This window comes from Gavia stellata, chromosome 1 (genome assembly GCF_030936135.1).
Source record: "Gavia stellata isolate bGavSte3 chromosome 1, bGavSte3.hap2, whole genome shotgun sequence".
NCBI lineage: Eukaryota > Metazoa > Chordata > Aves > Gaviiformes > Gaviidae > Gavia > Gavia stellata.
In genome coordinates this window covers 126601322-126613910 of record NC_082594.1, presented here as the reverse complement: position 1 = coordinate 126613910, position 12589 = coordinate 126601322, and the positions used below count along the sequence as shown (strand labels likewise).

The 12589-nt window shown below is 42.4% G+C and overlaps 1 protein-coding gene across 1 annotated transcript; it reads left to right on the top strand.

The window, feature by feature from the left end:
• The first annotated feature begins 783 nt into the window (after positions 1–783).
• Positions 784–7346, top strand: ZBTB20 (zinc finger and BTB domain containing 20). The gene is made up of 2 exons (XM_009814924.2): positions 784–2386; positions 6928–7346. Exons 1-2 carry the CDS (start codon positions 799–801, stop codon positions 7344–7346), a joined length of 2007 nt encoding a protein of 668 aa, XP_009813226.2. The 5' UTR covers positions 784–798.
• The last annotated feature ends 5243 nt before the right edge of the window (positions 7347–12589 follow it).

Sequence of the window (12589 nt, the reverse complement as noted above, 5' to 3'; positions counted from 1 at the left end):
AACATTTGTTTTTATATGATGGCATTCTGGTGCCAGTCAGAACTTGGGATATGCTAAAAATGAAGGGGACAGCTCATGTTAACTTTTTGCTTTGGGTTCTTACAGAGGACTGTTTGTCACTATTGGGTGGCAAATGTTCTAAACCACAACCCCAGGCAAAACTCTGCGTGGGATTTTAGGAACATTTACAGCCTAAATCTTGAACCAGATTTGCATTTTACAAAGTGACTGCCAGTTTTTTTGATACAAGTAACTGTACTGTAAAACACAGGATCCAAGTTCCTTAAAATACCAATCTAGTTAGAAAACACATTTCCATATAGACTCTTTGCATTAACAACTCGGTGTAAAGGGTCATTAAAGTAAGAAGCTGATCTTTTCTGGCATGGGTCCACATCCAAACAGGCCAAAATCTGGCTTTAATCCATGTGCTCAGTGTTTACAATTGGCCGGCTCTAGGCTTTTTAAAGCCAGATAAACTGATAGGAAGTCCAAGGCCCAGGAATGTGGTTGGAATTGAGGCCCAGCTACACCTGTCTTTGTCTGCTTTTGTCCAAAAATTCAGGACTTGAGCTTCTGCAAATGAGTAGCAAAGTTTAACTTCTAGCCTTATAGAGATGATGTCTTCTTATCGGTGCCTCTGTATGTGATTTTTACTGTATAATCTGTTTTGTTTACCCAGTGGGCCATCACCTTTGCCAATGCCCTGACTGTAGCTCCACAGAGGACAAGACTCAATCTGTTCTTTTTTTTTTTTTTGTCACCTGCTTTGCTACAGGTAACATCAGTTGCAAGGGGATGACAGAGCGCATTCATAGCATCAACCTTCACAACTTCAGCAATTCTGTGCTCGAGACCCTCAACGAGCAGCGCAACCGTGGCCACTTCTGTGACGTGACGGTCCGCATCCACGGGAGCATGCTACGCGCCCACCGTTGTGTGCTGGCGGCTGGCAGCCCCTTCTTCCAGGACAAGCTGCTGCTGGGCTACAGCGACATCGAGATCCCCTCAGTGGTGTCAGTCCAGTCTGTGCAAAAGCTCATTGACTTCATGTACAGCGGGGTGCTGCGGGTCTCACAGTCGGAGGCCCTCCAAATCCTCACAGCTGCCAGCATCCTGCAGATCAAGACTGTGATTGATGAGTGCACAAGGATTGTCTCGCAAAATGTGGGAGAGGTCTACCCGGTGATTCAGGATTCTGGCCAGGAGACACCCAGGGGAACACCCGAATCAGGCACCTCGGGGCAGAGCACCGACACAGAGTCTGGCTACCTGCAGAGCCATTCGCAACACAGTGTGGACAGGATCTATTCGGCCCTCTACGCCTGTTCCATGCAAAATGGCAGTGGGGAGCGCTCCTTTTACAGTGGAGCTGTGGTCAGCCACCATGAAACAGCCCTGGGGCTCCCCAGGGACCATCACATGGAAGACCCCAGCTGGATTACCCGGATTCACGAACGGTCGCAACAGATGGAGCGGTACCTCTCCACCACTCCAGAGACCACACACTGCCGCAAGCAACCACGCCCTGTCCGAATTCAAACCCTGATGGGCAACATCCATATTAAGCAGGAGATGGAGGATGACTATGACTACTATGGCCAACAGAGGGTGCAGATCCTTGAGCGCAATGAGTCTGAGGAATGCACTGAGGACACTGACCAAGCAGAAGGCACTGAGAGTGAGCCCAAAGGGGAGAGTTTTGACTCGGGAGTCAGTTCCTCCATTGGCACTGAGCCCGATTCCATGGAGCAGCAGTTTATGGCTGGTCTGGGCCGGGATGGGCAGCAAGAACCTTCTCAAGCGGATCAAAATGACGTCCCTGCTGATGGCACTCAGCCGCAGCAGCAGCAGCAGCATGTAGATGCCAACTCTTCCTCGCCAGAGAGAAGCAATGACGTTGAAATGGACAGCAAAGTGCTCACAGTCAATAACAGCACCGAAAAGGGGGCTTTGCAGCCTTCTGTCAACACAACTGTTGCCCAACCATTGCCAACCACACAGATCTACTTACGCCAGACAGAAACCCTCACCAGCAATCTGAGGATGCCGCTGACTCTGACCAGCAACACTCAGGTCATTGGCACAGCTGGCAACACCTACCTGCCTGCCCTTTTCACCACGCAGTCTGCTGGGAGTGGCCCTAAGCCTTTTCTCTTCAGCCTGCCCCAGCCTTTAGCTGGCCAACAGACACAGTTTGTGACAGTGTCCCAGCCTGGCCTGTCAACCTTTACTGCCCAGCTGCCAGCCCCACAGCCCTTGGCCCCATCTGCGGGCCACAGCACAGCAGGTGGGCAAGGCGAAAAAAAGCCTTACGAGTGCACTCTCTGTAACAAGACTTTCACCGCCAAACAGAACTACGTCAAGCACATGTTTGTACACACAGGTAAGAGCATGTCCCTTTGGCTTATACACGAAGCCAGAGATAGTCCTTGACAAACACGGACTTAGATTCTGTTTCCCAATACACCAGTCGCCAGCACGAACAGGAGGGAGAGGTTATCCAGGGAGCTGGTATCACTGAACACTTTCCGAGCTTACTGCATTGAAGTTGAGCCCTGCAGAAACGTGTAGGTCCCTTATAGAGGCCTAACTGTGCATGGTGCAGAAACACGCTCATTTTACTTGGAGTAAAATGTGTCCTGCACCCGTCCAAGGAAATGGTAAGCATTTGTTGTCCCCTGCAAGCTGACCAGGCAACGTTAAGTAGAAGTGGCATGAGGACACTGTAATAAGTCATTAAAGAAAAACCATGTCTACTAAAAAAGGGCATCCCTCTGTAAGTTTTACGGCTACAGGGGTTTAAGGTCAAGTGATGAAGACTGGCATGAGTATAGGGCACGTTCATTCCTGGTAGAGTTGCAGCAGTAGGTCCAGGCCTGGGTGTTAGACACGTTACCACATATTTTCTAAATCTCACACGTTCCTATAAGAAAGTAAATTTGGAGTTTTTTCAGGAAGTTTTTCTGTACTTTACTGAAGCTGATTGCTGTAATCCCCTGTCTCTTGGTAAATCAGACATTTCACTAGCTGTGAGTACAGAAACATAACGCTCAATGAGAAAAATCTAAAATAATATATGTAGAACACAACATCAGCACCTTTTCTGTTTAAAAATGCAACTGCTTTAGTATATGGTCTTTTGAGACGATATAGGTAACCATATTTACTACTAAGCCAAAACTGCCTTTTATAGCTTTGTCAAGTTATAAGGCTTCAAAGCAAGGAGACACATCTATCTTACATGGAGAAGCTATCCTGAGTTCAGGACTAAATTTTGCTTGCTTTAGCCCTCGGCTCATTCTGACGTTGGAGAAAAATTCTAGTTTAGAGAAAGAGTAAATATTTCTCTCACCAAGCAGTGGTTTTGTTAACGTCAGATCTTAAAATAAATGCTGGGTTTGTGATACGTGGAGTAGAACCTGGAGAAATTGCCCAATGTATGGAAGGAATTTAAGTCGTGCCTCCCCATTGTATCCAATAGACTTCACTTCCATGTGCGTATGTAAACTTTTAACTTCTGTTTGCCTATAATTATCGCTTACATGAAAAAATCCTCTAGACACGTGAAGCAGACATGTACATATACAAAAAGGTCGACTTCTCAGGACTGGTACAAAAAGTATGACTGCAAGGATCAAGAATCCTGAATCCCAAGATTTACCCTTTGTGTCTGTTTATGTTCTCCATCTTTCTGTTGTGGATGAGTAGCTAAAATACTAAGTAAGTAGTGTTGTGTTATTTAGAAAAATAGCCCCTTCAGAACACAGTCAAATATATCTGCCTGCATCCTTGCTCTAAAAGCTAGAAAGCCTTTTTCACAAATAATTTCACTGAGATTAGGTGCTTTATTTCCCCCACCCCCAACTGTGCACTGCATTTGGTATTTGGAGTCAGATAAAGAATAATATTGGAAGACTGGCTTAAAATATTCCGAGCTAGTGCACATAAAGTCAGCCAAGGAAATTGATAGGCATATCCGATCATGAATTAATATTTTATTTGTGTGGGTCTGAGAATGCCCAAAATAATGAACTGTGGTGGCAAAGAGGGATTTGGGTAGATAAATGATTTTGAAGTTCATTTAGGAACAAACTGGCTCCTGGAGTGTCTGGGAGAATAATTGCACTTTAACCAACAGAGGGCAGGGCTTCAGAAAACCCTTCTCCAAATAACCTTTATATGTACAGCCTCAGAGAAAGTATGTCTGCTACCTTGTCTAGTGCTGGACAGGTTCATTATGAAAACTGAGAGGAGACAGCTGTTCCCACTGTCAGGGTGACTTTCCTCAGCCCTGTTAAAGGAGCCAGGCAAAGTGGCTCTGGAAAAGATCCATGGAAAAACGGAAAGATTTGGGAGATGCACATGTTTGAATTGGTCTTGCTGTTTGGAGGGCTCACAAGAGAAGCCATGGAGGAGTCATGAATTCAGAATTCAGCAACGTAAAGGCCTCCCAATCTCTATGTTTTTATGCTTCCGAAAACTACACTCTGATGTGGCTTTCCATGCAATGGAAACCTACCTCCCTTTCTTCTTTCACATGGGCACAAACATACCAGAGATGGATATTTTCCTGTGTTCCCTGCAGACTGGCTTTAATGTTTCCCCCATCATTGTTCTCCAAGACATGCAATGTTGTGGAAATACAGTGCTAGAATGCATGCAGTGTCCGTGCACGTTATAAGCCATCATTGCCTTCTCCTACATATCACACTGTGATTAATATTTGATAACTGTTCCACATTGCTGTCTAAAACCAGCCAAATATGAAATAAAGAACCAAAAGGAGGAACATGCACGTTTAATTCACTGAGCAAAGTTTTCTCTGACTTCAAGGTGAAGAATCATTGGAATAAAGAATCTACAGTGCTCACTTAGGAAGCACATTTGCATACAAAAAGAAAACCTAAAAAGTTTTGAGATTCTTAGGAGAGAAGAAATCCCAGGAAGGTTTTGAAGCTAAGATTAGAAAGCCAGAACCCAGCGTATCTTAGAAACATGCGCATGCAAAAATAAGGGTGTTTTTATAGCGTAGTCCTAACAGGGTCTAGAGCAGAGGAGGCAGATTTATTAGAAACTCTGGGACATACATTGCCTAAGGCAAAAAGGAACATTGTAAATATAATCAGTCGCTTGTAAGTTCATCAGACATTATTACAACTGACGCACTGTCATTTTCCACATAACACGTGTCAAGCGTATTGGCCTGCCTACACTCAACACACTACGATGTTCGGCAAAGCCAGCAGGAAAGTAAGGGCTTACTGTGTTTTGACCAAGTGTCTTTCACCAAGTAGGGACAAACTCCTCATTGGTGCAAGGAAGAGCAGCATGTGGATTTCATTCACGGATGTCACCGTCATACGTGCAAACTGTGGAATAAAAAGAAACAGAGACTCAGGGGAGATAAAAAAGTAGGTCCTTCCCATCCAATCCACATTAATTATCTCCTCTTAAAATTGAATATAAGTAGCATATTGTAATCTCACTATACAAAGAGTAAATGATATATTACCACAGGCGTGTGATGGTCCCTGAAGATTGACTCTTCAGGATTTAAAACAGTGCCAGACTGATTGTAAAAAGGAGGAAGCAGGATGTCTGTAAAAAAAAAAAAAAAAGGATCTCTGCTAGAGGGGAGATTGCAGAATGACCAAAGGAAAATAATTTTTCAGTCAGTGAAACAGAGGATCATTTTCATTGCCTCAGAACTATGGTACAGTCTCTCTCCCTGACAGCTTTGGGGATGATGAATTACCGCACCTGAAATATACCACAAGTGATTCAGAAAACAAATTAAAAAGCAGCTTTTGATGGGGCGTTCAGGGTGTTGGGTATTGTCTACATTATCAATAAAGCAACAGGTCACGAAAATGTTGCCTGATACCATGAAACATGAGGCCGTGGCATTGTTTCCCAGAAGAACTCTGAGCATGAGGAGGAATTAAGAGCAGTCTGGACAAACCGATCGTATGTGCTCAGCTAAATATTTTTTTCAGTTCATCCTTGTAGTTGCTGGTTTGTCTGGATATGATCAGAGTTCACTTACACAAGTTGCCAGAGTCAGTTTTACAACAGCCCTGGGCGCACAAGGCAATGTGGTAAATGACATAAGTATTTTATATCTCTGGTTTACCTGATAAGGTGTTTTATTTAATTGGCAGTCAGATCATTTCGATTTCATGTCTGTTGCACTGGAAGTTTATCTGTTAGGTTACCCTTTGCATGGTACTGGCTGGCCTCGGCAATTGTATGTACTGAGGTTCCCTTTTCAGTTACTCTTATCCATGCTTCAGCTATGAGATTTGACCAGAAGAAGGGGCAACAAATGTAAACCTCTTAGAAAGCATTGGATTCCTTTGGCAATCTCTAGTATTTCTCTTCTGAGAAATTCAAAGCAATTTGACAAAAACGAGCGTGTTACAGGTCAGCTATCTAGTAGTCACTACCTTTGTCCATGCTTTTATTGCATATAGGTAGGGAGATGGAGGCACTGAAAGGTAAAGTCACTTGACTAAGACCTGTCTAGAAATGAGGGTGAGGAGCAAGGCAGGAGCATAGGCAGGAGAAGCTACACCATTGAAGCTGGGGGGAGACGCCAGGACCTTTTAACTCTAGTCCTGTCTTTGTCAGTGCCTACTATGTGAACTTGAAGAAATCACCTGAGCTCCTTTTTACTCTGTGTGGATTGGGAATACCTACAGCCCCCTTTGTAAAGTGTTTTGAAACCTCTGGTTGCAAAAAATGTTGTGTATCAAAACACACTTATTAAGAGGATTACTCTTCCTTAGCCAGAGCACCTCTCCAAAGACCCCCATGAGACTTACCATTAGTTTATTGCAAAGAGTTGTACCGAGCTGGTTTAATTTTATTATCTTTTTTCTTGTCTGTTTTTCTTTCTCTCTCTCTCTCATTGGTAATGGGCAGGTGAGAAACCCCACCAATGCAGCATCTGTTGGCGCTCCTTCTCTTTAAAGGATTACCTAATCAAACACATGGTGACGCACACTGGCGTGAGGGCGTACCAGTGCAGTATCTGCAACAAGCGCTTCACCCAGAAGAGCTCCCTTAATGTGCACATGCGCCTCCACCGCGGGGAGAAGTCCTACGAGTGCTACATCTGCAAGAAGAAGTTCTCTCACAAGACCCTGTTGGAGAGGCATGTGGCTCTGCACAGTGCCACCAACGGCACGCCTGGAGCCACCGGCACCGGCGCAAGGGCTGTCCCTGCCGGGGTGGTGGCCTGCACGGAGGGGACCACGTACGTCTGCTCTGTCTGTCCAGCTAAGTTTGACCAAATCGAGCATTTCAACGACCACATGAGGATGCATGTGTCAGACGGATAAGTAGAATCTCTCTCTCTCTCTTTGTTATGAACAAAAAAATAGAAACAACAAAAAAAGCTATGGCACTAGAATTTAAGAAATGATTTTTGTTTCATTTTTACCTTTATTTTCCTCCTTTTTTTGGGTTCGTTTCGTTTTGTTGTTTTTGTACTACATGAAGAACTGTTTTTTGCCTGCTGGTACATTACATTTCCGGAGGCTGGGTGAATAATAATTTTCCCAGCCTCCCTCGGATGGTGGCCTTAAGGCCAGGTAGTGCTTCATGAGCTCCACTGGTTGGATCTCTAGCTACTGGCCTCTAAATACAACCCTTCTTTACTACAAAAACAAACACAAAAAAAAACCACAAAAAAAAATCAAAAAACAGACAGAAAAAATAAAAAAAACAAACAAACAAAAAACAATTTCTTTTTTCTCACTTGTGAAGAGCACTACAAAAAAAAAAAAGAAACAAAACAAAATATATTACAAATCTACAAGGCCTACTGTCGTTATAAGTACACCGCTCGCAGTGTTTCAATGGACATAGTTCACAATGCTGACCGCTTTTGGACTTCACAGTATCCAGTTAGAACTGTGGAATATTTTGCTTCTGGTTGAGCGGCAACCAGAGGAAACAAGGCCCTGCTGGTTTCCACCACGTGTCTGCTTTCTCACACGCACCCGCATCCACAAACACACGAAAGGGCTGAGGGGAGTGCAAGGCAGTGTGGCTTGGATAGCATGGAGTCCCTGCAGGGTGAGGAAAAAGAATCAGAGGTTCCTCACCTGGATTCTGCTCCATCCCACGCTGTCTGGCGCACCCTCCCCGCTGCTTTTCCCATACCACCACCACCACCTTACAGCAGAAACCAAGAAGATTCAGACAACGAGCAACGGTGGCTTTTTTGTAATTTATTCAGTGTCTTCGCTGAGCCCAGGGCCTCAGCACAATCAAGAGGGACTTTCACAGAAGGCAAAGAGAAACACAGAGGAAAATCAAAGATATCAGAGGTTGCAACCTATGGATCTAGGTACAAGAGAAGGGTTAGTTCCCACAATCTTTGCAAAAAAAAAAAAAAAAAGTTGCATCAGGATTTATTCTTGTGGAAAGAAAGAGGAATAGAGGGTGGGTGGGGAGGGGAATAATAATTAAAAAAAAAAGAGTTCTTGGGACTTTTTTAATTCAAAATTTTATAGAGGGGCAAAAGTGACGTTTACCAGATAGAATGCTGATTTTTTTAATATATTTACAACAGTATTTGTGTAAAAAAACAAAAAAAGTGAGATTGTTAAAAGTAATTTTTCTTTGTTTTCTTTTTTGTTTTGCGTACACTGCCACTAATATCTTCTCTTTTATTATATATATGAATATATATAAAAATATATATTTTATTTTAAATTGAGACTGTTAAGGTTAGCTAACCTGCTTCCAGACAGAGGGGGGGAGGGGAGATGATCTTGATTTTTATTTTAAAAAAGAGGAAGGATGTTTCTTAATTTTCTTTTCTAGTATTATTCTCTCTGTCTCTCTTTTCTAATGGAATCAAGAATTACCTGGGTCGATGAGGGGCTCTGTGAAGTCATCTGTGAGATTATCTACTAGAGTTTGTGCATCCTGCAGTATCATTTGAACTGCTACTTTGTTTTTGAATTACGTGGTTCTCTTTTTGGCTCTTACCAAGGTTCTGTTGTTTCTTTTTTTGGTTCCATCTCAGAATTTATTTCTGCTGAAGGGCGGTTCCTTTTGAGAAAGCGATTTTTCTAGCAATGTTCCCTTGGTTTTGGGGATGATAGAATCTGTAGTCTTTTCTTCTTATTTGAAAACGTAATGAAAGTTTTGGAAGTGTGTAATAACTAGGATTTCCCTTCTTTTTGGTCACTGGACAAGAATTAATCTGCTGTATTGTTCTCTCATCCCTGCTTTGCTCGCTAGAGAGCTTCCATATTTGTGTGGGAATCTGATTCTGCCCCCGGTAATTTGTGCTGATGCCAAAATAACTTAAAATATTACCATTGCAAATAATCTTCCCTTCTTCATTTGCGAAAACGTCTAACTTGAAGGGCCACATCCCGCATTCTCTGCATATGCAAAGCTATGCAAGGAATGTAGGATCAGTGTGAAAGATTGATTCCTGATCTGCATATATATGTTGGTGTTTTGTATTTTGTTTTATTGTGTTTGGGCTGGTGTTCTCCCTAGTCGTCTTCTGTGTATCTGTGTGAGAATTTTTCCCCCAAAGGCAACTCCCAAAGTACATGGGTCCTTAGTTCAGTTGGATCAGTGTCTGACACTATCTTTCTTTTGCTTGAAATCCATAGCTAGGATTTGCACCAGCTGCACTCTGGACTTTATATTTTAGGCAGAGAAGAAGCACCTAACAAAAATATGCAAAAAGGAAAAAAAAAAAAGAAAAATTGCTGGTTTAGCTTTTACTTGTGTCTATATTTAAATTAAGCTTTCTTAAGTTTACAAAACTTTGCTTGTGAACACTGAGCATTTCACATGAGGCATTCTTTTATGCTGGACAACTTTCTAACTATTGACTTGATAGATCTCCGCATACCATTTTGCGTGATCTTTACACCTGCGGCTTCTGTATCGGATGTCTGTGATTCAGCACAGGTAATCTCATTTCTATGATGTTCTACGCCTGTTCCGTTACTGATTTATTTCGGGGAAAAAAAAACTGACAGGTGGTTCAGCCTCAGAATCTTTCTGTACCCTGCAAGGTTATTGTTCAGCAGATCCTAAACGTTGAAGCCCTGATTCTCAGCTACAGTAGGCAGCATAAAGAGACTTCCAGGCGAATGCCAGAGAAAATGAGTCTCTCATATGGTAACGTCTTTTTTTGTTCCCAATTTGTTTGGGTAATTCAAGGGAGCTGGAGAAGGAGCACAAATTAGTTAACAAATATTGTTCTCACACTGGTAAAAGCAATGCTGGTGTGTCAACCGAGAAGTGATAAGACAAAGCCTAAGACACAAAGAGGGAGAACTAGTATCTGCCACGTAAAGACACGCTAAATCTGTACAGTAAATCAAGGTTCTAGAGACAAGGGTGCGGAAGAAAATGGGGAAGGTGACCCTGTACAAAAGGATTGAAGGTCTGTCTCTGAGGAAAGGATTTTTTTCTGAGAACTCTAGTATCAAAGAGTTTGGTGTTCTCCCATATGAGGAATTAATGAAAAATTTTACCCACCTTAAAAATCTGTAGCTGCTCATTTGTCATCTGAGGTCTGGGGAAAAGCTGTTTAATTTGCCATTGCTAAATCTGGTGAACTATAGTCAAGATGTAGCATATTCTGGAATATGGTTGTGATACCAGAAGAGATATGCCAGTGTACAGGAAATAAGAATCAGGGTTTACATCCACCAAAATCCGAATACTATGGTATTTGGGGAGAAAAATCCTATCTAAATTTTAATTCTTCAATTTTCATCCTTCCCTAAATCAAAGAAGCATCATCTTTGAAATGCAAATTTATTGTGGGGCCTAATAAATTTGAAGTGGATTAAAGGTCAGTTGTGAATGAATGAAGGGTGCCAATTAAAAAAATAAACAAACCTCTTAAAGTAAAGCTAAGGCATACTAGATTGAATTCTAAATCACTTGTCAAAGAGTTTAGGCCAAGGTCTTCACAGATGGCTGCCTGAAGTATAAACTGTTTTTGTTGAACTTCCAGGCTCAAAAATTAGTGACTTGATTTTGTAAAACATGGAGCAACTTGCAGCACAAGTGCAAATGTAGCTGGAAGTGCTCATCAGGTCATTTAAATAAGTGCCTTTCTGTGAACTTAGGAGCTTAAACACAGACCCCTTTATCTTTTAAAATGTTAAATTCTTTTTAATAATGCTTCCTCCCATCTGTTGAAATATTTATTTACTACTTGGAAACGACTACAATATGTGAATGTTACAGGTATATTCAAACTTCATGTATTGCTACAATATTCCTTAGCAGAAAGAATTCCTGTGGTACGCTAGCAGTCGCAATGATCTACAAACTGCTGTTGGTGTTTTGAGTGCATCCGTTGCAGTATGCTGGAAAGGCTTCCTTCAAAACACCTGATAAAATGACAGAGAAAATGATATAGAAAGAGCAGACTGTAGCACACATCCCTCTGATGGAGCATGCAATATCCTGCATTCCTTGAGCCTGATTCTCACTTTCCCTAAAGCTCTCTTGACATTGCTTTGGCAATGGAAAAGGGCATTAAAGAGGACATAAATTCGAGCATACAAATCAAGGCCTCTGTGCAAGGCAAAAGTGCAATAAAGGAAGCCTTAGAGTAAATGAGAGGTAAGTGCCTTCTCTTACTGCTGCTGAGGCTGATGAAGTCAATTGAAAATGCAGGATTGGCCAGAGTAGGTCTGCCCTGTGGTCCACCTTGCCCAGTATTCTGTCTCTGACATGTGGCCGGTTACAGATGATTTGGATGAAGATGAAAGACCCATGTTGGATAATTACAAAGTAATAAGCCTAAGAGAGAAGATTTATTATAATCCTCATCAGCTATGTATCTGCTTATAACCTAAAGACATAATAACTTATGGCCTTCATTTTTTATCCCATATAAAAATTATATATTGTGGCAGATATTTCTCATTATCCTTTAAGGATCTGGCTTATTAATTGCTAGGTGGCCCCAGTGCTATCCTGTGGAAGTGAGTTCCTCAGGTTAATTACCACCTTGTTGAAATGGTTCCTTTTCAGGTTAATTTTGTTGCTGTTCATTGAAACACCCTTGTTCTTGTATTATGTGAAATCGTGAATCAGAGAACCAAAACTGAACTTCTCTTGCCCATTCCGCCGAAGTCTGCCTCTCTCTGGGAAATCTGAATCCACAAGGAATGCAGGACCACAATGTCAGTGTCTGCTGGTCAGTAAGGAGAGAACAGCTACCGAGTGTGTGCGTGTGCGTCTGGGGTGTGTGTGCATTAGTGAGGTTCTCCTACAGTGATCTCTTGCAGAGGACTAGCAAGCACAACTCATAAATAATGGGAACATACCAGTAGGGTACACCAGTCTAGAAATTGTAATATGATATTTCAATCTGGTCCCTCCTCTCACAAAACCCCTATTAATAGTCTCTCATAAGGGAAATAGGTATAGATATCTTGCAGGAGCTGCTCTGGGGACACGTTGTCCGCGACTGTCATGCTTCCACTAGGCCCACTTCTGGCCCATGCTGTTAGTTACTTTCAAAACCAGCTCAAATTCACAGTCTGCTAACAGGGGAGAGTGGCGTTTCATTGACTTT